Source organism: Pithys albifrons, chromosome 1 (genome assembly GCF_047495875.1).
Source record: "Pithys albifrons albifrons isolate INPA30051 chromosome 1, PitAlb_v1, whole genome shotgun sequence".
NCBI lineage: Eukaryota > Metazoa > Chordata > Aves > Passeriformes > Thamnophilidae > Pithys > Pithys albifrons.
In genome coordinates, this window is record NC_092458.1 from 87,689,872 (window position 1) to 87,713,432 (window position 23,561).

A 23,561-nucleotide genomic window follows, 5' to 3' on the forward strand; every position below is an offset into this window, starting at 1 on the left:
TCAAGGGCTTCCTTAATCATTATCCTGTCTTGCACAAAGAGAAACGGACAGAGCATTTGAAGCAGCCAGTACCGACACAGGAAAAATATAGCCCCATTCCTTCTGAGGGGACCTTGAAGGGACCTGAAATAGTTGCTGATAGTGGATAACTGCCCAGTGAAGGTATTTGGTTTGTACAAGCATGGCTGTACAAGTGGAAACCAAATGAACTGTCCTGTGTTACACTCACCTTTTTTAAGTCGTAAGTAAGACCTTTCATAGAGGGGGTTGGTACCAAGAATGCAGGTACAGCTCCTGCAGTACTTTAAAAGATGCTTAGTCTCATGCATAGCACATGTGGGAAACAATTATCTTGTCTCTCCAGTTTGCTCACAGGTCCTGTCCCACTAACCATGAAGAAAAGAGTTTGGAAGAAAGGGGCAGTTATTAGGAAAAGAAAATAGGTATTTCTGGTTTTAATGATTACAGGATAATGCATTCATTCTTTCTTGAACGTGGGTGTACAGAACATACAGGAAAGATGTGACTATATCCTCCTTCCAGTGCTGAAGGACTTGGCTTTTCTTCCCCAAACCTTTGTTCTCTTCATTTTGTCCTCTAAGGTTTGGCAGGTGCAGTACCTTCCGCTCTCCACTGGGCTTTCTTCTCCAAGTTTATGTTTGTAAGAGTTTCATGTCTTTTTACAGCCTACAATGTAATAAGATCATCAATTATCACCTGAAAGACTGCAGAGATGAAACTTGAATTCATAGCTTACAAAATACATGGCCCATCCTTACCAAGGCACAGTTCTGTGAGCTTTAATGCTGAGAATCAAGAGGGTTAAAATAAAATATCCAGAGACTATTTTGGCTGAAAGTAATTACTTCTCTGGGTATAAATTAAACCCTTTTCTTATGGCACTGGAAGATACACTCTGTGCTTCTGGTTGATATTGAATACTAGTCTCTAACCTTCACAAGTCAGAGGTACTAGAAACAAATCAAACAGAATCCCAGAATTTTCCAAGTTGGAAGGGATCCACAAGGATCATTAAGTCCGACTCTTTAGTGAATGACCCATACAGGGATCGAACCCACAACCTTGGTGTTATTAGCACCATGATCTAACCAACTGAGCAAATGTAAATAATTCCAGCTGCTTTGAAAACAAGGGTTCCAGAGTAGCTGTCCTCTCTTCCTGGTGTTTGCATTCATACTACTCCAGTACAGAGGAAAATGTTCTGGGAAATTCTCAGTGTTTGATTTCTTCTGCTAAAGCCAGGGAAAAACCTTCCCAATTTTTAATACCAGAGTGCTGCATCCTTTTGATTTTAACAGACAAATGCTGACAGAAATGTCACTTGACATTAAACAATTCACAGTACTGGGGTTGAGATTCTCAATAGTTTTTGGGTTTCTCTAAAACAGTAGTCCAGTCCATAGAAACAAGATCTGAACACTGTCATCAGAAGAACTGCTTCAGAGAAAAGCAGCACACAAATAATGTTGTTCTGCTCATGCAGATGCTTTATGCTCAGGACTTTTTTTTCTTTTAAAGGAAGCACATGCAATCTTAACAGTGACATCACCCTTTTCTGATGGGAATTAGTCAGTGAGGGCCACTTCTTGGGAACTGGGAGGACTTCTAAAATTTTTGTTCAGTGATAAAATGAAAAAAACCTAAAAAAACAAAAGCCCCAAAGCAAGACAGTACTGAAAATGCACAGAGGAACTGAGAAGTTGATGTGAAGATTGATTTGCACTCATCAGCCAAAACTCTGTGCTTACCTGCTTCCCTCTAATCACCATGATGATGCATCCCACTATTGTCAAGGCAATCATTACGTAGCTGAACTTCACACGCAGTGTGGTCTTGGCTGCTCTGATTGTTTCAATCCTTGAGACAGAAGAATAAAAGAACAGACTCGTTACAGAGACCCAAATAAATCACTGGGCTAATTGTTTATTTTCTCCTGGCATACTATCTAGGTAGTTTTGTATGCTGATAGTACTTGGCTGTTCTCACAAAAAGTTTTACAAGAATGGGAAGGCTGATCCCGAGATACCTTTGGACATACTTGGTCACAGAGACGTTCCTGTCAAAGCTGGAAACAAACCCAGCTTTCTTATCTTTGGTTCACTGCCCTTGCAGGCCACTTGGCTGCAGTGCAAGGGAGGAAGGCTGCAGTGTTTAAGTATGGATGGTCATTAATGGAAAGAGGAAAAAGAGACAGATGGTTTTACTAATGCAGTATTTTTCTTACTGCAAAGCCAGGGAAAATTCCATACTATAACTGATATATTTAACATAGTAAAAAGTGCATTTTTCTCTCAACAGCAGTATGGTAAAAACCATTTGTGAGCAAATAACATACAGTGTTTAACAGCTGGGAGTTGCTTGGGCTGAGGGAAGCATTGTCACAGCTTAGCCATTTCTACTGCCTGAACTCCAAAACAGCTTCGTTTATGACAGTCTGTTTTCCAGCAAGGCAGCTTCCTCTGCTACAGGATTGGACAGGGCTATAGATGATACACTGGCTGCTGAATGCAACACTCCTCAAAAAATCTGAATAGGACTTGTTAAAGACCAGTGGTTACCACTTCCCTCCTGCTAGAGTGAATAGTCTTTAAGTAATCTGTTTTTGTAAGACACTAAGGACTTGTGGAGGAACATAAGCTTTCCAGTATCAGCTTTGGACACATGAACCCTTTTTTTTTTTTTAATAATTTCAGGGAGCTTACCTAGCCACACCAGTAGCTATACTACTCCTTTGGGAAACCTGCTGCCTAGTCTGCTGTTATCTTTTAAAAAACAGAAGTCTTCCACAAGAAGAGTAGCAGTTATTAACACCTTCCAGCTGTACATGTGAAGAGTTAAAAGACCATTTATTTTAAATTGACTTAAAACTCTGAAGGTCATTCTACCCAAATGACATCTCAGTTACAGCAAATTTTGTGTTAGAACAAAGCAAGCTGGGCCAAGGAAGCACTGATGCTTTTTAGATGCTCTTCTCACAACAACCAAAGACCTACACCCTATGTATTAACTCTCCTTGCAGAATTTAGAGTAGGTAACTCCCTTCTCAAGGAGGTCTCATTCCCACTGATTTGTCACATTATAAAATTCCAGAAGACTAGAAAGGCATCAACATGGTGTGATGAAAAGAGTAAGTGCATCCAACTAGGTAAAACTAACCTGAAGAATAGATTTAATGGAACTGGGACATTATTAGTATACACAAGCATGAGTGAATATGGACTCTTTTACCACATTTTTACTTGGGAGAAAAAAAAGATACTTAAGGATACATGACAGTTCAACATGGCAAATCCCAGGGGACCTGAGAGCTGAAAAGAGTTTTGTTCTTGTTTTTGTCAGAGTATTGATTCGATTACAAGATTTCTGATCATAGGGAACAAATACATTCATCTACAATGAAACTAATAGTTCATTTTAGCATCCAGGTTATTTGTTTCTGCTGATAATCTGCAGTGAATGCCTTGAGTGCAGGCTACAGTTAAGCTGAAATGCACATAAGTAGGAATCAAATAACTCTCCTAGGTAATTTTGAAAGTACCTTAGATGTGTTAAGAATATATGAGAGCACAAGGTAGATATCTGAACAGAATTTGCATTTTAAATCAATTCAGTGGCTAAGATTAACATTTGTTTAATAAATGAGTTACTTCTGATCACCACATTTTACAAGATTACCAAGTTACATCAGAAGTCCACAATTACAACCCACAATTAATTAATCTCAAAACAGGAAAACAAGTTTTCCACTTTTACAGTTTTCAACTGTCTTCTCAGATTAGGCTGAATTATTTGTCTAAATAAAAAGAATTCCCTATGCATTTGCACAATGGTCAGCTTTTATCAGAAGTTGGTTTGTCCTTTCAATAAACTACTGAAATCAATCACTCTGTTGACTCTGTTTTCTTAAAAACACTCATAAACGGGTGTTTCAGATGTGAGAATTTTTTTTATAGTTTTAATAATTTACACTTGTATGTATTTCAAATGTAATTTTAAGAAAAACAATTCAACACAAAATGGAAGGATTCCATTTTAACAAAATTTATTCCTTGTGATACATTAAGATAACGTGGGTGGATTTCAAATTCCCACATGGTGCACATGAACAAACAGAAAATACTGAGAGGGAACTATGTGGTTTTCTTACCCGAGTAGTGCAAGGTTTACCATATCTTTTCATTTTAATAAATACTTATGGGGCGGTCCTGTGGTGTAAAGGAGAGCACTCTGGACTCTGAATCCCAAGGACCTGAGTTCCAGTCTCAGTGGGACCATCCCCTGGCAGTTCAATGCCTCCCTGCCATCTCATCCCGTCACATCTCGGATGCTCAGCAGGGTCAGCCCCGGTTAGTACCGGGTGCTGTGACAGTCCCGAGGACTTCCCTGTCACTGTCCAAGCTCGCTCGGCCGTGACAAATGGACCTCAGGACTGAAACGGTGGGGCCAGTTCTGTGCACGCTGTGCCTCACCTAAAACATCCACTGCACAGGCTGGAAGGGCACGTGAGGAGAGCCCTGCCCAAATCTGCGTTCACGAAATCTGGCCATACATACACACATATACAAATATTTATATTTAAAAGAATTATGAGCATGTTTTAAAAGATAACTATACACCACTAGGAATGGTTTTTCAGCTAATAATTGTCTTTTGTTGGTAAGTTTGATCTTGATTTTAGATAGACAAACCAGAACATCTGGTTTTATTTTCTACTTTTTGCACAGGAAAAGCATGGACATTTGGACTCCACCAGCAACAGGGAAATTTTGACTGTATGTTTTGTCAGGGAGCCTTTCCACTGTTGGTTAGTTTAAATTCCAAGAGTAAAGACAGTTGGTCCATGCCCTCTAGATATTCATTAACAAATATTTTTTGTAGTTTCAGTTACTTTATAGCTACATCATGAAGGTTTCCCCACAAGAGGAGCTTGACATATAAAGAAAAACATTAGAAAAAGCTCACACTAATGTTTGAAAAAAAGCTTTTTAATTTTAAGAGAAAAGTAAAAATGAATTGATCTGTGATGGTTTTCTAATGCAACAACTGATAAATGCTGGTCATCCCTTTGCAAAACAAATCCAGAGGGATATGTTATCTCAGCAGAACAGAATTGCTCGGGTCATCTCATCTACAGGATGATACAGCAAACCCAGCAGTGTGAGATTTTTCAGCTGTGCAAAACCCATTAAATAAGACTTATTCTGGAGTTGCATTCAATTACTTATTCCTGCATAGACAAAGTCTCTTTTACAGCTTCAAAACTGACACTTACGAGACAGTCTCTGGGATATCCTCTGGTTTCTTGAAATGGCCTGCCCACAACAAAAATCTTTTCTCCCAGTCTGTAGGTTTGTATCCAGGCACCTTCAAAGTAGATCGACCTAAAAACCCCCAACAAAATGCACAAACAAAACCAAAACAGAACAAGAAAACACCACCAAAACAACAGTCAGAGAAACTGGATTGCCAGAGCTGTAACAAAACCAGTCAGGGTGAGCAATGCAGAATTTTAAATATAATTGCTAGAGTGGTTAGAGAACAAAAAGTGTATCACAGATCAGCAAATAGGGAAATATGGATTAAACTGAGACCATTTAAGGAAAGCCAAATCTATCCCAAGACCTCTGTATCTGCAGGTCTAAGTTTGCAGAAGCTGCTCCAGCATCAAAACTTCCTAAGGTGCTGTGGTATTATGGGTTTTCTATTACAGTTAAATTAGTTTTAAAAAAGCAAATCAAATGGAACAGCTACAGAAAAGCCAGTGTGCTGCACAGTCTCATCACAGATTGTTGACTTTTTCAGGCAGTGTAAGATTTTATCTTATCTGAATGTATAAAGAAACAGATAACCATAGGAAAAGATTAGACCCTTCATTTTCAGTCAGCCTTTCAAACTCCACATATAGAATGTTTGTAATGCAATAGAGGAAGGTTTTCATACATAAAATACCATTAAAATCTAGCAAAGTGCAAAGATTGACAGCTTTTTCCTCCTTTTTTTTCTCTTAAACCATGGGAGATGTGCTGTATGGATGTGTGTTCCCTGTGGATTCATTTGTTATCTAGGAAGTGGGGTGGATACACAGTTTGCTGACAATGCCAGGCAATTAAAACCATGAGGGCTGACCCCAGAGAGCTGCAGGGCTTCAGAATCCTGAGTCAATGAGATGGCCAGTGAAACCCCTTGTATATAAACAGGAAGCAATTCCAGTTCACATATAAATGACAGACTCTAACCCAACTGTTATTAATTATTACCTAAGCCTGAGGAGTAAGTCCTCGGGGTTTCACAGTGGCTTTGGCAAAATGTTCAGTAATAGGAAAATAGCATAACTAGCACTTGATCAGGAACACAAAACAGTATCATTGTGCCACTGTATAAAACTTCAGCATTTTGGAGAGCATGTGAAATTCTGATCGCTCAGAGGGAGTTGAAATAGAACACGTACAGGGAAAACTAGTGAGGATGACCACAGGTATGGAATGGCCACCATGTAAGAAACAGTGTCACAGACTGAGACCCTTTGCCCTGGAAAAGGCTGGTGAAGGGACTGGAGCACAAGTCCTGTGGGGAGAGGCTGAGGGACCTGGGGTTGTTTAGTCTGGAGAAGAGGAGGCTCAGAGGTGACCTCCTCACTGTCTAGAACTACCTGAAGGGAAGTTCTAGCCAGGTGGGGGCTGGTCTCTTCTCCCAGGCACTCAGCACTAGGACAAGGGGGCACGGGCTCAAGCTCTGCCAGGGGAAAATTAAGTTGGATAGCAGAAAAAAGTTCTTTGCAGAGAGAGCAATCAGGCATTGGAATGGGCTGCCCAGAGAGGGGGTGGATTCACCATCCCTAGAGATTTTTAAACTGAGATTGGCTGTGGCACTGAGTGCCATGATCTGGTAAAGGGACTGGAGTTGGACCAAGGGTTGGACTTGATGATCTCGGAGGTCTTTTCCAACCCAATCGATTCTGTGATTCTGTGAAAAGCAGTAATTGAAGCTCTCCTCAGAACAAAAGAGCATTGTGACATTGGGAGTGTGGGCTATAATCAGCAGGTCCTGTTTTGGAAGGGATACTGAATAAAGGAAAATCAGATTATAAAAAAGCACACATCAGGTTAAAAAACAAATACAAGACTGTACTTGTTTTTCTCACAGCATAGTTAAGCTGAGTAATTCCTTCTTGGAGAATGTGGAAGCTAAAAAAACATCCAGCTTCAAGAAACTGGACAAGTTTATGGAAAAAAAAAGTCCAGTGAAGACCATTGAACACAAAGATGGCATCTCTGGGATAGTGGTATAGAGGAGAAACACTGTGTTCACTCTATTCTGTACTCTTCCTGAGATTTTTGCTGTAGGTCAGCATTCATAGACTCATAGAATGGATTGGGTTGGAAAAGACCTCCAAGATCATCAAGTCCAACCCTTGTTCCAACTCCAGTCCCTTTACCAGATCATGGCACTCATTCCTTTTAGTCATCACAAAAATTCCCATTTACTGGGGACTACTGGAAACATTACAATTTCAAGGAGACCTTTAGTCTTGCCCAACCCAGATGTGTTATGTTTTTACCACAGAAGCAGGCCAAATGCTGCACATCTGTGTGCTCCTTTTATCCTGCATCAGTGGGCCATAAGGAAACCTGTTGTACAGCAATTCTGGTTGGAGCACCTTATCTGTCCCAAAGATAGTGAAACACATTTCATGGCCTGAGCTTTCCCTCACCAGCTCCACCCTTAACCATGAACCAAGGCAACGACTCAGGCTCTCTCCTGCAGGGCACGTTCAATTTTGGGAACAGCGGGAGCTGGTTGTACTCTGAAAAACTGCAAAAAAGTACACAGCATTCCTAAACATGAATAGTTTACACCAGGGCTGAACAGTTTCAGAGCCTCAGTGTAGGACTGCGTGTCAGATAAGACACCAGTGACCTGCTACAACGTGAAACCTGTGTTGTCATCACAAGCAGAAATATTGAGCCTGGCTTTGTCAGAAAATAAGACTTTACTGCTAAATTTAATGCTTGATTTTTTAGTCTACAGATCAGAACTCACTCTAACAAAATCAGAGATAATGGGATCTATTCCTGCTCAGATGACTGTGGCATGGATATCTGAGTATTTTGTGGCATAAAACATGGCAAGATCTTAACAAAAACTTACTCTTTGATTGAACTTGACTTTCTTCTGGGGGTTTAATGCAAAGCCTTCTGCTTATCTTGAGATCCACTCCTTCAGTCATCCTCAGAATTGAGGGAATATTTCTTCCCAGCAGTTTAACAGCCCTATCTGGAAGAGAAAACAGAGGAAAGAGGCCAAATTTAACTCAGAGCTAGTAGAATGCTAGCTTTTCAATGAAAGTGTTTGGGGAACACAAGAGGAAAAAAAAGAAAGAAAAATAGTAGGTATAAGTGAAATACAAGGCAAGAAATACCAGATTTACTTGTAATAGTCTATGAAATAAATTGAAACTTGTCTATAAGCCAAGCTTGATCTTGCTCATTAATCTTAATTTGAAAAATGAGAATGGAATTAACCTCATTTGGAAAAAAAAGCAATACAAGATTACAGCCTGCAAGCAGTTTCTAAAGCACAACGCACATTACAATTCCCAGAAACTCAGGTGCTCCAGGTACACTTTGGATGGTGCTGTTTCAGGGATTGTACACCTGCATTTCATCAATACTGTCACACCCCTGACAGAGTCAAGGAAAAACACAAAAAGGCAGAGTCTTGCTGTACTGGGAGATTAACTACTTTCTAATGCATTAGACAAGGTCAGAGCACCTTAGGTATGAAAACATACATTCTATAAGGAGCTTCTAATTCCTTATTATCATTTAAAACCCGATTCTTCTGGAAAAAATAAAACAACAAACTAACATTGAAAGGCAAAAGGGGCACTTTGAAAAGTATAAAATGAGGGGCTTTTTTCATTCTCTATACCGTCTGAAGGTGTCTCTCCTATGAGAAACTGCTTTCAAGGCATCATATATTCCCGCTCTGAAAAAAATCAGCGACTTGCACGTACAGGTGACAAACCAGACCTTTTTCAAGGTCTTCAGAGAAGGAAAAAAAGAGGCACAAATCCTTTCCTTTCACTGTTTTTACCGCCAGCCCATCAGACGAGGCCGCTCCGGCCGGGCCCGGCTCCGGCTCCGCGGGGTCCCAGAGCTGGAGCGACCCGGCAGAGACACGGCCCGGCCTGGGGTGCTCGGCCCCGGGACAGTCAGTCAGTCCGTCCGTCCGTCACTTTTTCCCTCACTCACCCCCATTTTCCCTTACTTACCCCCTCCCTCCCTCCCTCCCTCCCTCCCTCCTTCACTCACTCCTTCCCTCCCTCCCTTCCTCACTCACCCCCTCCCTCCCTCACTCACCTACTCCCTCCCTGTTTCCCTCCTTCCCTCTCTCCTTCCCTCCCTCTCTTTCTCTCTCCTCCCCTCCCTCTCCCTCTCTCCTCCCCTCCCTCTCCCCTTCCCTCCCTCTCCCTCTCCCCTCCCTCTCCCTCTCCCCTTCCCTCCCTCTCCCTCTCCCCTTCCCTCCCTCTCCCTCTCCCCTTCCCTCCCTCTCCCTCTCCCCTTCCCTCCCTCTCCCTCTCCCCTTCCCCCTCTCCTTCCCTCCCTCTCCCCCTCCTTCCCTCCCTCTCCCTCTCTTCTTCCCCCTCTCCTTCCCTCCCTCTCCCCCTCCTTCCCTCCCTCTCCCTCTCTTCTTCCCCCTCTCCTTCCCTCCCTCTCCCCCTCTCCTTCCCCCTCTCCTTCCCCCCCTCCTTCCCTCCCTCTCCCCCTCTCCTTCCCTCCCTCTTCCCCCCTCCTTCCCTCCCTCGCCCCCCCTCCTTCCCTCCCTCGCCCCCCCTCCTTCCCTCCCTCGCCACCCCTCCTTCCCTCCCTCGCCCCCTCTCCTTCCCTCCCTCGCCCCCTCTCCTTCCCTCCCTCGCCCCCTCTCCTTCCCTCCCTCGCCCCCTCTCCTTCTCCCCTCGCCCCCTCTCCTTCCCTCCCTCGCCCCCTCTCCTTCCCTCCCTCGCCCCCTCTCCTTCCCTCCCTTCCCCCCTCTCCTTCCCTCCCTCGCCCCCTCTCCCCCCTCCTTCCCTCCCTCTCCCCCCTCCTTCCCTCCCTCTCCCCCTTTCCTTCCCTCCCTCTCCCCCTCTCCTTCCCTCCCTCTCCCCCTCTCCTTCTTTCTCTCTTTCTTTCCTTCCCCCTCCCTTTCTCTCCCCCTCTCCTTCCCTCTCTCTTTCTTTCCTTCCCCCTCCCTCCCTCTCTCTCCCCCCCCTCCTTCCCTCTCTCTTTCTTTCCTTCCCCCTCCCTCCCTCTCTCTCCCCCTCCCTCCTTCCCTCTCTCTCCCCCTCCCTCCTTCCCTCTCTCTCCCCCTCTCCTTCCCTCTTTCTTTCCTTCCCCCTCCCTCCCTCTCTCTCCCCCTCCCTCCTTCCCTCTCTCTCCCCCTCTCCTTCCCTCTTTCTTTCCTTCCCCCTCCCTCCCTCTCTCTCCCCCTCCCTCCTTCCCTCTCTCTCCCCCTCTCCTTCCCTCTCTCTTTCCTTCCCCCTCCCTCCCTCTCTCTCCCCCTCCCTCCTTCCCTCTCTCTTTCCTTCCCCCTCCCTCCCTCTCTCTCCCCCTCCCTCCTTCCCTCTCTCTCTCCCTCTCCTTCCCTCTCTCTTTCCTTCCCCCTCCCTCCCTCTCTCTCCCCCTCTCCTTCCCTCTCTCTTTCCTTCCCCCTCCCTTCCTCTCTCTCCCCCTTCCTCCTTCCCCCTCTCTTTCTTTCCTTCCCCCTCCCTCCCTCTCTCTCCCCCTTCCTCCTTCCCCCTCTTTCTTTCCTTCCCCCTCCCTCCCCCTCTCTCCCCCTTCCTCCTTCCCCCTCTCTCCCCTTCCTTCCCCCTCCTTCCCCCTCTCTCCCCCTTCCTCCTTCCCCCTCTCTCCCCCTCCCTCCCCCTCCTTCCCCCTCCCTCCTTCCTTCCTTCCCTCTCCCTCCCTCCTTCCTTCCTTCCTTCCCTCTCCTTCCTTCCTTCCCTCTCCTTCCTTCCTTCCTTCCCTCTCCTTCCTTCCTTCCCTCTCCTTCCTTCCTTCCTTCCCTCTCCTTCCTTCCCTCTCCTTCCTTCCTTCCTTCCCTCTCCTTCCTTCCCTCTCCTTCCTTCCTTCCTTCCCTCTCCTTCCTTCCTTCCTTCCCTCTCCTTCCTTCCCTCTCCTTCCTTCCTTCCTTCCCTCTCCTTCCTTCCCTCTCCTTCCTTCCTTCCTTCCCTCTCCTTCCTTCCCTCTCCTTCCTTCCTTCCTTCCCTCTCCTTCCTTCCCTCTCCTTCCTTCCTTCCTTCCCTCTCCTTCCTTCCTTCCTTCCCTCTCCTTCCTTCCCTCTCCTTCCTTCCTTCCTTCCCTCTCCTTCCTTCCCTCTCCTTCCTTCCTTCCTTCCCTCTCCTTCCTTCCCTCTCCTTCCTTCCTTCCTTCCCTCTCCTTCCTTCCCTCTCCTTCCTTCCTTCCTTCCCTCTCCTTCCTTCCCTCTCCTTCCTTCCTTCCTTCCCTCTCCTTCCTTCCCTCTCCTTCCTTCCTTCCTTCCCTCTCCTTCCTTCCTTCCTTCCTTCCTTCCTTCCTTCCTTCCTTCCTTCCTTCCTTCCTTCCTTCCTTCCTTCCTTCCTTCCTTCTCTCTCCCTCCCTCCTTCCTTCCCTCTCCCTTCCTCCTTCCCTCCCTTCTTCCTTCCCTCCCTTCCTCCTTCCTTCCCTCCCCCTCCCTCCCTCCCTCTCTCTCCCTCCCTCCCTCTCCCTCCCTCTCTCCCCCTCCCTCTTCCTCACTCACCGCCGCGGCCCCACATGGCGCACCCCGGCCCTGCTCGGCTCCCCTCAATGTCACCGCCGGGCCCCGCCCCGGCCCCGCGATTGGCGGCAGCCGCGCTCGGGGCCGCCGGGGCCGGCACCGCCTCCGGTGCTGGGGCTACCGGAGCCCTCCCTGCAAACCGGGAGCGCACAAGGCGTCTCAGTGCGCCGCCGCCGCTACCGGCAGCAGAGATGCCCCGTGTTGGGGGGGCCTCTGCCCTTTGGGGGGCTGCGCTCCGGCTGGTCCCGCCCCACCCCTCTCCGCTCCGCCCCGCGCGTCATCCCGGCTATCCCGCCGGATTGGGCGCCGCCGCTCATCGGCCCGATCCAGGATGGCGGCGCCCAGCGGAGCCGCCGCGATCTGCGAGGACTTCGCCGAGTTCCAGGTAAACCCTCGCCCGGGAGCGAGTGCGCGCTCCCGACGCCGCCCGCGTGCCACCATTCCTCCCCCCCCGCGCGCGCCCCCGCGCGCCCCCGCCGCCGGCCGCGAGGGCCGGCGGCGGGGGCGCGCGGGGACGCGCGCGGGCGGCGAGGTCACTCCCCGTATCTCCCGCGACCGCCGGGATGCGGGACACGGGACATAGGGATGGCCTTCCCTCCGCCCACTTCCCTCGTCCCACCCCGGCAGGGGATTCCCCCCCGCACCAGGACCCGTTTCCCGGGACGGCGGGAGATCCGTAGGCGCCTTCGCGGCGTTTAACTGAGCGTGAAGTACCACGTGTGTCCTCAGTGGTGCGAGCAGGGCCCGGGCCGGTGGGAACGACCTGTATCCAGAACGTGGCATCATAGAATATGCTGAGTTGGAAGAAGTACCTGAAGGGAAGTTCTAGCCAGGTGGGGGTTGATCTCTTCTCCCAGGCACTCAGCAATAGGACAAGGGGGCACGGGCTCAAGCTCTGCCAGGGGAAATTTAAGTTGCAGATCAGAAAAAAATTCTTTGCAGAGAGACTAATCAGGCATTGGAATGGGCTGCCCAGAGAGGTGGTGGATTCCCCATCCCTGGAGGTTTTAAACTGAGATTGGCCATGGCACTGAGTGCCATGCTCTGGTAAAGGGACTGGAGTTGGACCAAGGGTTGGACTTGATGATCTCGGAGGTCTTTTCCAACCCAATCGATTCTGTGATTCTATGAACCCATCAAGTCCAACCTTGGCCTTGTACAGGACACCCCAAGTCATTCCATATGCCAGAGAGCATCATCCAAATGCTTCCTGAGCTCTGTCAGGCTTGGTGCTGTGACCACTGCCATGGGGAGCCTGTTCCAGTGCCCAGCCACCCTCTGGGTGAAAAACTTTTTCTGATATCCAACCTAAACCTCCCCCGACTCAGCTTCATGCCTCCCAGAACAGTGGGAGTTTTTATTCAAAGTTTGCAGTTTTGGTGCAGGTTGTGCCCAGTTTTCTGTCTGGAAGTGGGGATGGGGACTTGGGAAAGGTTCTGCTCCTCAGCCTGTCCATGCTGCTGGCAGGGCCAGGGTGGGGCTTCAGGGGACATCAGTTACCCCATCTGTGGGCTTCGCTGCTAGGGAAACTCCAGTAGTTTGCAGCACATAGTCCTGCATGTGGGAATTGTCCCTTTGGTGTGATTTTAACTGTAAGCAGTCCTACTTAGTTTTCTACTAAAAAGCTTAATTGTGCTTTTTTTTTTGTAGTATTAGGCTTTTCTCAGAGGTATAACTAAGTATCTGTGTGTATTTTTTTTTACATACAGGAGCTGCTCAGGGTGATGAGGACAATCGATGACAGAATAGTTCATGAATTAAACACTACGATTCCAACAGCTTCCTTTGTGGGGAAGGTTGATCCTGGCCAGACGTGTAAAGAGCTGTACGAGTCTGTGAGTGTGCACACCTTCGACTTCCAGCTCGCTTCCTGCTGTTCTGTCACCTGCAGGGGCCAATAAAGCATCCCCGGTGTCTGAGGAAAACACTGCCTTGATATGTCCTGTGTTGTGTGTTTGTAACTGGCCCATTTGGCTTCCCTACACGTCTAAGCCACGTGCATGTAAGAGCTGCTTTGGTTTAAAACCACACTTTGTTCTCCAAAGCTGATCCTTGAGGGGAGCACATGAGGCTTCAGTGGTTGACATTAGCCCAGTCCATTTCTTCCTTTTCAAAAAGGTGCTGGCACACTCTTCCTGCTGCTCTCCAAGACTCCTCATTGCATACCTTTGACTTTTCATTAAGTTGGTAGCTGCTGCTCAAAGTAGTGTTGCTTCCAACATGTGGATTATGGAGTCAAAGGGCACACCAACACTGTGACTTTAGAAACTTTCTGTTTTAATTTGTACCTTGGAGTCTTTTATTCTCTGCTGAGTTATGACTTTCTTTCTCTCTGCACTTAGTTGATGGATGCTCATACCAACAGAGAAAGAATCATCAAAAACTGCATCGCTCAGACATCCAGTGTAGTGAAATCTCTCAGAGAAGAGAGGGAAAAGGCCCAGGATGATGTAGCATTATTAAAGCAACTCAGGAAAGAGCAGACAAAGGTGAGTGGTGGAGCTTTTAGAGATCTCTTATAGAGGAAGAAGAGGGTATCTTTGCCATATGGAAAGACCAGTGTATTGGAGAGAACCTGAAGTGGATCCTGACTCAGGCAGTCTTTTCTGGGATTATTGTTGACTGGGTTTGTGGGAACCATTTTCCCTAGCCCTCCAGATGAAGCTTTTTTATCCTGCAAGTGGAGCATTTTCTGACGTGCTATGACACAAATGACATAGAGAAACACTTGTAGTTCCCCATGGTGGACTCTTACCTTCACTGACTGACACCACTGAGGTACAACTTACCTTTTCTGTCCTCTACAAGAAGCTTCTAGTCAACCTTGAATTCCACTTAACCACCTTTTTTGTTGTTTAGTATTTCTTGGATTAATATTTTGAGTACCTTGTGGTGGTGTGAGAGAGACTTCTGCGTTTGTGTAAGGAATTCTAATGGGCAAATGCCCTCTCAGCTTCTGGCCTCTGGGTGGAAAGTGTACTTCAGAGGTGGACAGAGGTGATCAAGATGGAATATCAGAATTGGAGAAAGGAACCTCACTGAAGTTCTTGGCCCCGTTCCAGGGCCCCCTTGTAAGGGAAAGGATACTGAAAGAACTGTGTGGCAGGTGAGCAGTTTTATTGTTAAAGCCTCACTTACAAAGCTGCGAACAAGCATCCATGTTACTTTGGGTAAAACTAGAAGGGAGCTTAGTGTTTTCCATGAATTTTATTTGCAGAACCAATTCTCTAAATTGTTTAGTTAATGAATCCAAAACTTCTCTCTGAAACCACGAGGAGGATCATAATGATTGTGTTTGATGAGAGGTGATTTTAAGTGTTAAAAGCAGTCCATGATTTAGAAACATCTCAGAAATTTTTAATGAGATGACCTCACATTTGCACACTTGGACTTTATGAGATGTAATCCCCCTATCCCCCTGCCTTTTTTTTTCCCCTCCCTGAGGCTTGTGTTTTTTCTACAACTCAGAAAAACTATCATGACAGAACATGTCCTAGTTTTAAGATTATACATTTCAAATATATATTCACTTGATTGCAATACAGATCTCTTTTCTCTTTTTATGTGTTTCTCTCATCCTGCTAATGGTACTTTCTTCAAATTTCTTACTTCTGGGTCACTGAATGAGAAACCTTGGAGTAGTAGTTTCTTTGAACTGCTGAAGATCCTCTGAGTGTTTATTTTATAGAGACTTATCGTGGTCATCTAGTCCCTCTGGGGATGCTGGATTGTTATTTCAAAGTTGGAAGTTGTGCTGAGTAGGTGAAAGTCCATCCAACAGCTCTAGTAGATCTGTGTGCCTGGATATCTTGGAAGGTTTTTGATGGGATTGGCTTGCACCTGTTCACTAAGACTGTAATTGGAACCATGTATTGAAAATGGATAAACTCTGATCCTCAGTATGCTATGCTAAATGCTCCCAACAGAAATATATGCTAGATATGGGCAAAAATGGCAGATGGTTCTTATATCTCCTACTATCACTTCAGAGACAAATTACCACAAGTCACCTGAATACAACTCTCACACCTGCCCCTTGGAGTTTCTAACAGGTGCAAAAGAAAGAGATTCTTATATTTCTCATGGGTTGGGTGCTCAAGAACTGCATATTGTGGTAGTTCTTGCTGGAGCTTTTGCATCTCTAAACCTGATTGGTCCTGCTGTGATGATGTAAAATATTGACTAGTCCTGGTAGCATGATCACATAGGTGATCAGACTGCAGACTCTTTTTGGTCAATGCACAGAGTAGATGGCAAAGGAAGCAGAGAGAGTCTCTTTATGATCTTAATTTTTTAATCCAGAAGCTGGGATCTATGCTCAATCCAAGCTTTGCTGCCAGCTCCCTATATGACTCTTAATATTGTAATTGCTAGCAAATCTTGATGGGCAATATTTAGGAATAGAGCATTAGTAATCAGGAGCTACTTCTGCCAGGCTCGCATTTCAAGCCTGCCTTCACTGTGCCCTTGCAGACTTCCCTCTGCCCTGAGCACTGGCTGAGTGGAAGGGCCAGGCTCTCAGGGTGATTACACCATCAGAGGGGATGTGTACCTGGTACTGGGGTTGTGAGCTGGAGGTTGCAATGGTAGTAAATACTGAAGGCTGCAGGGAGGCCTGTTTGACAGTAACCTCTTTATCTGTTACTTTCTGCAGTTGAAATTGATGCAGTCGGAGCTCAATGTGGAAGAAGTGGTAAACGACAGAAGCTGGAAGGTACTCAGTCCTTTTATCCTGATGATGTTCTGTCCCAACAGACAGTCCTGCACTGGAAGTGTGGGACTGGTACCTGTTGAAGCAAGTTAATTAGAAATATATGAGGTCGGTGCTGGGATAAATATTGCAAGTTAGCAATTTTCCCAGTTCCTCAGTTCCCAGAGATCAAAACTTTAAAGTTGCACTACAAGGGAAAGAAAAGGGTTTGATTTAGTTGGGGGAGGAAGGACTGTAGATTATTCCATGTCTCTTTCTCCACCTTGCCCAGTGGCTAAGGACTTTTTAGACTTCTCTGTGGTGGCCTATATGAAAAACTTTGCAGGGCCTCCAACAGTGCCAGAGAAATGGGTCTTTCAAATTTTCCTCTGTCTGGTGCTGACCAGGGTAGGGTGTGGCTGTGGAATTTGAACCTTTCTGTGGTGGAGTTTCTTCAGGCCTGAACTGACGCTTCATGGTGCAAAGGGCAGCCTTGCCATTGCTCTCCCTTGTCAGCAGAGGGTGCAGATCACCCTCTGAATTGATGGCCCTGGAATCACTTTTGTTATAGAGTGATCTTTAACTTGGAGTTTAAATTCTGGAGTGGCTGTATTGTGTCACTTCAGCATTTCACATCTACCATCCTCTTCTGGTTTGTTACAGCTTTTCAGAGCTTTCAATACTGCAGAGAACCTCTTTCCCTCTCTAAATGCAAAAAATACTTTTGCAAATGGCAAATACCAGCTGCACCTCTGATTTTAATCTCTCCTTCATGATTTTAGTCCCCTAGATTGCATCAGTGTAAAAGCAATACAGCCTTAAGTCTTGTGTGTTCTTCAGTAACTTCAGTGTGGGCTGATGACATGAGCATTTACAGTTTTCCACATTCACTTTGCCAACAGTACTACCTCTATACTGTCCCAAAAAGCTAAGCATGCCCTTAAGTTTAATTAATTTTAAACCAGCTCAAATCTGACTAAGCAATAGCACGATCTTAACGACACACTGCAGGTTCCCAGTGGCAAATATTTTATGGTAACTCTGCTATAGGGCAACAGTCCCTGCTCTTATCTTCATTCTGAAGCACTGAGTTGACACCAAATTTAGTACTGATCCCAGTGGTTTCTTGTAGCTGCCCTCAGCTTTTGCTAGTGACAGAACTGCCTAATTTTCCCTGAAGATGGAGTGTGCCGAAAGGCCAGCCGGAGGGGAAGACGGACAGCTTGGTTAAATAGGGAGATTCTGCAAAAAATCAGGGATAAAAAGAAAGTTTACAGACTATGGAAAAAAGGGCTGGCTACTTACAAAGAATTTACAGATAGAGCTAGGTCATGCAGGAAAAAAATTAGGGAAAGAAAAGTGGAATTTGAAGTAAATTTGGCTATTTCAGTTAGGGATAACAAAAAGTCCTTTTATAAATACATTAATAACAAAAGGAGGGGCAAGGAAAACCTCCATTCTCTGTTGGACTTGAAGGGAAATATAGTTAAGGAAGATGAGGAGAAGGCTGAGGTACTTAACACCTACTTTGCCTCAGTTTTCACCAGTAAGACAGGTGGCCCTCAAGACAACTGGCCTCTGGAGCTGGTAGACAGGGAGAGGAAGCTGAATAGCCCTCCTGTATTCCAGGAGGAAATAGTGACCGACTTACTGAGCCAGCTGGATCCTAAGAAGTCTATGGGACCAGACGGGATCCATCCCAGGGTGATGAGGGAGCTGGCAGAAGAGCTTGCCAAACCGCTCTCCATCATCTTCCAACAGTCCTGGCTCTCTGGGGAGGTCCCAGATGATTGGAGGTTGGCGAATGTCACCCCAATCCACAAAAAGGGCTGCAAGCATGACCCTGGCAACTACAGGCCTGTCAGCCTGACCTCTGTGCCTGGCAGGGTTATGGAGCAGTTCATCCTGAGTGCAATCACACAGCACCTTCAGGGTGGACAAGGGATTAGACCCAGCCAGCATGGGTTTAGGAGGGGCAAGTCCTGTCTGACCAACCTGATCTCTTTTTACGATCAGGTGACCCACCTGGTGGATGAGGGGAAGGCTGTGGATGTGGTCTGTCTGGACTTCAGCAAGGCCTTTGACACTGTCTCCCATAATATACTCCTGGAAAAGCTGGTAGCCCACGGCCTGGACAAGTGTACCCTCTCCTGGATTAAGAGCTGGCTGGAGGGTCGGGCCCAGAGAGTGCTGGTGAACGGAGCTGCATCCAGCTGGCAGCCAGTCACCAGTGGTGTTCCCCAGGGGTCTGTGTTGGGTCCAGTCCTGTTTAACATCTTTATTGATGATTTAGATGAGGGGATTGAGTCCATCATCAGCAAATTTGATGATGACACCAAGCTGGGAGGGAGTGTCGATCTGCTGGAAGGCAGGAGGGCTCTGCAGAGGGATCTGGATAGACTTGAGAGATGGGCTGATTCCAATGGGATGAAGTTCAGTAAGGCCAAGTGCTGGGTCCTGCACTTTGGCCACAACAACCCCCTGCAGCGCTACAGGCTGGGCACAGAGTGGCTGGAGAGCAGCCAGGCAGAAAGGGACCTGGGGGTACTAATTGACAGGAAGCTCAACATGAGCCAACAGTGTGCCCAGGTGGCCAAGAAGGCCAATGGGATCCTGTCCTGTATCAAAAATGGCGTAGCCAGCAGGCCCAGGGCAGTGATCCTTCCCCTGTACTCTGCGTTGGTGAGGCCACACCTTGAGTATTGTGTTCAGTTCTGGGCCCCTCAGTTCAGAAAGGATATTGAAGTGCTGGAGCGAGTCCAGAGAAGAGCAATGAGGCTGGTGAAGGGACTGGAGCACAAGCCCTACGGGGAGAGGCTGAGGGGAGCTGGGGTTGTTTAGCCTGGAGAAGAGGAGGCTCAGAGGTGACCTCCTCACTGTCTAGAACTACCTGAAGGGAAGTTCTAGCCAGGTGGGGGCTGGTCTCTTCTCCCAGGAGCTCAGCAATAGGACAAGGGGGCACGGGCTCAAGCTCTGCCAGGGGAAATTTAAGTTGGAGATCAGAAAAAAATTCTTTGCAGAGAGAGTAATCAGGCATTGGAATGGGCTGCCCAGAGAGGTGGTGGATTCACCATCCCTAGAGATTTTTAAATGCAGATTGGACGTGGCGCTGAGTGCCATGATCTAGTAAATGGACTGGAGTTGGACCAAGGGTTGGACTCGATGATCTTGGAGGTCTTTTCCAGCCCAATCGATTCTGTGATTCTATGATTCTGTGATTTTAGAAACAGTAAGGTATGAATGCTGCCAGGTATATTTTAGCCTACTAATGTATTCCTCAACAAGTGTTAAGAGAGAAGCTTGAAGAGGTAAATATTTCTGGGTTTTATTTCCAGCATTGCTATATCATGCTCTGAATATACACATAAATGTCTCATTAAGCTGTCCGTGAAAAGATGTCACTGAAGGAATTAGAACCAGTCATAGCTGTGGCCCAAATGCAATTTGTTACATGAAATGGTCATTGGTTTGCAAACTGATGTTTTACTGCTGCAGACTTCTAGTTGGGAAATGCACTCACATATTTCCATTAACCCTAACCAACTGAAAACTGATTGGAAAAATTTGATTTGGAAACAGTTATTTTCAAACACTGTGGCTGGCTGTACCAGTAGTGGCATCCAGAAAGATGCATCCAGTGGAATTTGGATGATGCCAAAGAACGAATTGACTTCAAAACCAAGACACTCACATTAGTCTCTCTACAGCACCTCGAGTTTATTGTTGGAGTATTTATACTAATATGTAAAAGCCAGGAAAAACAAACTTCTGCATAGTAATATGGATGTTAAGGTTTCTCAGGGACTCTTTTTTCCTGTCTGAAAAATAAGAATAGTGCTCCACAGGTAGACTAGTGGAGTTAAGAGGCCCGAATAATACACTGAGATCTGAGTCAGTGATCCTGAAAGTAGGAGGTAGCGTTAGTGAGATTGCAGTTATTGATCTTCCATGTTAAAGATGCTTTAAAAGTTTCTATGATAGCAAGCAAGCTGGTGTGTTTTTGATTCAAGAGACCCTTACAGTGTTTTTGAGAGTATTTCTAGTACCTTTTTAGACTTACATGCCATTTAAATGTGTTTAATAGACAATGGAAAAAAGTGGTGCAATTTGTTTAGTATTAAAATGCTTCTGAATTGAAACTCTCTGTTGCTCTTAATTTCTACAGTTTCCTCCTATCACTGATCTGATCTCAAACATTTAGATAGTCTTTAACTCTTCCAGAGGTGTCCATTGCATGTAGTAACATAATGGTAATGTACTATGTGTATGAGTGAAAGAAACTATATCACAACTTTTGTTTTCTACAATATGACGCACTTACCAATACAAGTCTGTTTCTTAAAATGAATTAAATTTGAAAGTAAGTTGAAAGTTACTCAAAAATTGTTGAGAATCAATGCTGTAATTTATACGTGTTCTAAACGTCACTTTCACTCAAGATGGGTTTTAAGCCCTAAATAAAGAGATCAACTATAGAAGTAGAAGCTTCTAAGAAGATTGAGCTTGAAATAACATTTATATAAAATGATGCATGATTTCCCCAAAATTACAAAATCGCTCACTTTGTAAAGCCAGTGGGACAGTTCGTGAAACTTGATATCCTGATGATCACAAGCATTTGGCTCTGCCAAGTCCCTGGACAGCTTGGCAAAATGCACTCTTGTCAGAGTGCTGGTGGGGCAACCAACAGCTGCCAGTGCCTCATCTTGGTGCCAGGGGGTGCCCCTGTCACTTTCAGGACATGTGTGGGAGAAAGTTTGGAGCCCAATTGCAAAATAGCTGAGTGGCTTTGGGGGAGCCTGCCTGTTGTGCTTTTGATTCAGACTGCCTTCCTTGAAATAGCCCCCTTTATTTTATTGGCCCTTCTTAGGGCAGGCAGTCTGCCTGACAGGGCCTGCAGCAGTTCAAGCTAAATATACAGGATCATCAGGACCCAATTCTGTGTGCCAAATTTTATCCAGCAAAGCTGCAAGAGGTGAGTGAGGCAAGAGCCCTGTGACCTTTGCATAGGAGTGCTGGCAGCACTGGCCCCTGTGGGGCACATAACTGAGTGTGACTGTGGCTTCCAGGAGCCCTTGCCCCCCTTCTTAGCTGTGATGACAATGTAAAATGTGTTTGCTCAGGAAAGGGAGGAATACAGGTTTGGCATCCAGGTTGGAATGCCAGAGTGAACTTAACACAGCCATTCAGGAGCCTTCCAGTGATTTTTTCCCTCCCTTTTAAAAATAAGAGGGCATCAGTATTTGGATGGTAACAGAGAACCAGGATTAAGAGTCTGCCTGGTCTTGTGGGAGAGAATTTAATGCTGTGCAGTCCCCCAGCATCAGGCTGCAAACTTTGGATTCCCTACAGCCAGGAGAGAAGGTGAATGGAGACAGATGCCTTGGGGATCTTGAGATGGGTGCCTTGTGAAGAGGTGGTTGGCTGAAGTAGCTGTGAAGTTCAGCTCATGTCCTGGATGAGGGCTCATTTGCTTTTGCTCTTTTGTTTTGGTGTCTCAGGTATTTAATGAGCGATGCCGAATTCACTACAAGCCTCCGAAGAGTCAATGACGTGGGGTATTTTCCATCAAGGTGGTCCATAACTGTGAGAGCCAAACTGGAAAGAGACCTTGGGTGAGCTGTATTGGGACCCTCCAGAAGCAGCAGAACCCAGTCTTGTTTTGTTTTGGACCTACTCAGCTGAAATCTCAAGGTTGAAATGATTCTCCTGTAATTGAGAGAAAACTACTCATCTTTTGTACCAAATATGTGAACAAATGAGTTTTATAGTATTAAAATAATTTACAAATGGAATGCAAAACTGGCATCTTTCTTGTACTTCTACAGCTTCAGCAATCCCAGAGAGGAAGAGCAGGGAGGACAAGGCTCTCCCTGGCCTGGTGCCTGCTGAGCTGTCAGTGACTGTAGTGTGTTTGTGCAGAGAATCTGCTGAAGTCTGCAAGGAAATAAAAATTGCAGACTGATCAGCAAGTGTAGTAGGTTCAGCATCCCTGAAAGTAAGAAGCTTTCAGCATTGTTCTGAACTGCTCAACAGGAGCAGCATTGACTCAGAGCTGAGTGTGGATACAGGTTTGCCATTGTTCCTGCAGTGCTGACAGGCAGCATCTATTGCATACTGTCCTTTGGTAGGTGTTACCAAGTCCTAAATTTCTCAGTTCTCTAGGGAATGTGCTGTTGATTAACCCACTTTGAGTTGGAAATGAAACTATGTCATATTTGGGAATGAGACAGTTAACTCTTCAGTGACTCTTTTTTTGTCCCATGTTCTGAACCTTTAATATTAATTCTGTGGGTGAATTGCATTTGAGCTGAGAAAAGAGCTGTGCATACCTGATCTTTTTGATTCTGGCCACAGTGTTGTGTTTAGGAAGCTTTAATGCAGCACCTCTGCAGTAACATGGTATTTGAAAAGCATTGGAGAATGAGGAAAGCTGAATTAATAATAATGATACCTTTAATTTTTACTAACTCAAATCAATTGTCAGTCAAATGACAAGCTCTGCGTGGTTGCATTGATACTCTTGAAATGTAATCTTGTATTTTTGTAGAAACTGAAGACTATAATGAGTAATAGTCACTGTCCTCCTTTATCCAACCAGATGTTTGCTCAGCTGTTATGGGAAAACTTCTTCACTTTAGCAGATGCTGTGAAAAATGACCAGTGAAATGGGTGTGATACATACACTGATTGGTTTGGTTGTTTGTTTGTTTTTGCTTTTGTTATGAGAAGACTATGTAAAACCTGAACAACAGAAAACCCCAATACCACATAGCATTATTTTCATTTTGAATATAAGACCAAAGAAGTCACCCTCTACAAACCTGTCTATGAAATACTTCAGGCACCATAAGAAGAGAAATCCCGAACATCCCTGCTTTGGGTGTCTGCAGCTTGTGTATAGAAGGTTGCACTAAGAAGCTGAATTGCTCCCTGTACTTTGCTCTGAGTGCAGAGGGATATCTCTTACAGCAGTCCATGGCAAATCAGGTGGCTCAAAGGCTGTTGGTATCTTGCTGTTGAACTTGGTGGAACAGGAAGATGAGTAACGAACAGCCTGCCATGCTTTGGGGCA

The 23,561-nt window shown here is 45.8% G+C and overlaps 2 protein-coding genes across 2 annotated transcripts; one reads left to right on the forward strand and one right to left on the reverse strand.

Annotated features, from left to right (window-relative positions):
• Positions 1–423: 423 nt before the first annotated feature.
• FAM162A (family with sequence similarity 162 member A) lies at positions 424–12,059 on the reverse strand. The gene is made up of 5 exons (XM_071559435.1): positions 11,779–12,059; positions 8,170–8,295; positions 5,294–5,402; positions 1,770–1,878; positions 424–687 (listed from the first exon to the last, which is right to left on the reverse strand). Exons 1-5 carry the CDS (start codon positions 11,792–11,794, stop codon positions 598–600), a joined length of 450 nt encoding a protein of 149 aa, XP_071415536.1. The 5' UTR covers positions 11,795–12,059; the 3' UTR covers positions 424–597.
• Positions 11,799–22,303, forward strand: MIX23 (mitochondrial matrix import factor 23). Its single transcript, XM_071559425.1, has 5 exons — positions 11,799–12,181; positions 13,506–13,631; positions 14,139–14,285; positions 16,451–16,510; positions 21,988–22,303. The coding sequence occupies exons 1-5, from the start codon at positions 12,128–12,130 to the stop codon at positions 22,036–22,038; spliced, it is 438 nt and encodes a 145-aa protein (XP_071415526.1). The 5' UTR covers positions 11,799–12,127; the 3' UTR covers positions 22,039–22,303.
• Positions 22,304–23,561: the final 1,258 nt, after the last annotated feature.

Bases quoted from the DNA above. Each gene is read 5' to 3' on its own strand.
- FAM162A (XM_071559435.1), bottom strand. The intron at 5,403-8,169 runs GTAAGTTTTTGT...GGGGGTTTTTAG, and splicing joins AAGTCAAGTTCAATCAAAGA to GTCGATCTACTTTGAAGGTG. The intron at 688-1,769 runs GTAAGCACAGAG...ATTACATTGTAG, and splicing joins TGGTGATTAGAGGGAAGCAG to GCTGTAAAAAGACATGAAAC.
- MIX23 (XM_071559425.1), top strand. From the start codon at position 12,128: ATGGCGGCGCCCAGCGGAGCCGCCGCGATCTGCGAGGACTTCGCCGAG. The intron at 12,182-13,505 runs GTAAACCCTCGC...TTTTACATACAG, and splicing joins AGGACTTCGCCGAGTTCCAG to GAGCTGCTCAGGGTGATGAG. The intron at 16,511-21,987 runs GTACTCAGTCCT...TTGGTGTCTCAG, and splicing joins TAAACGACAGAAGCTGGAAG to GTATTTAATGAGCGATGCCG.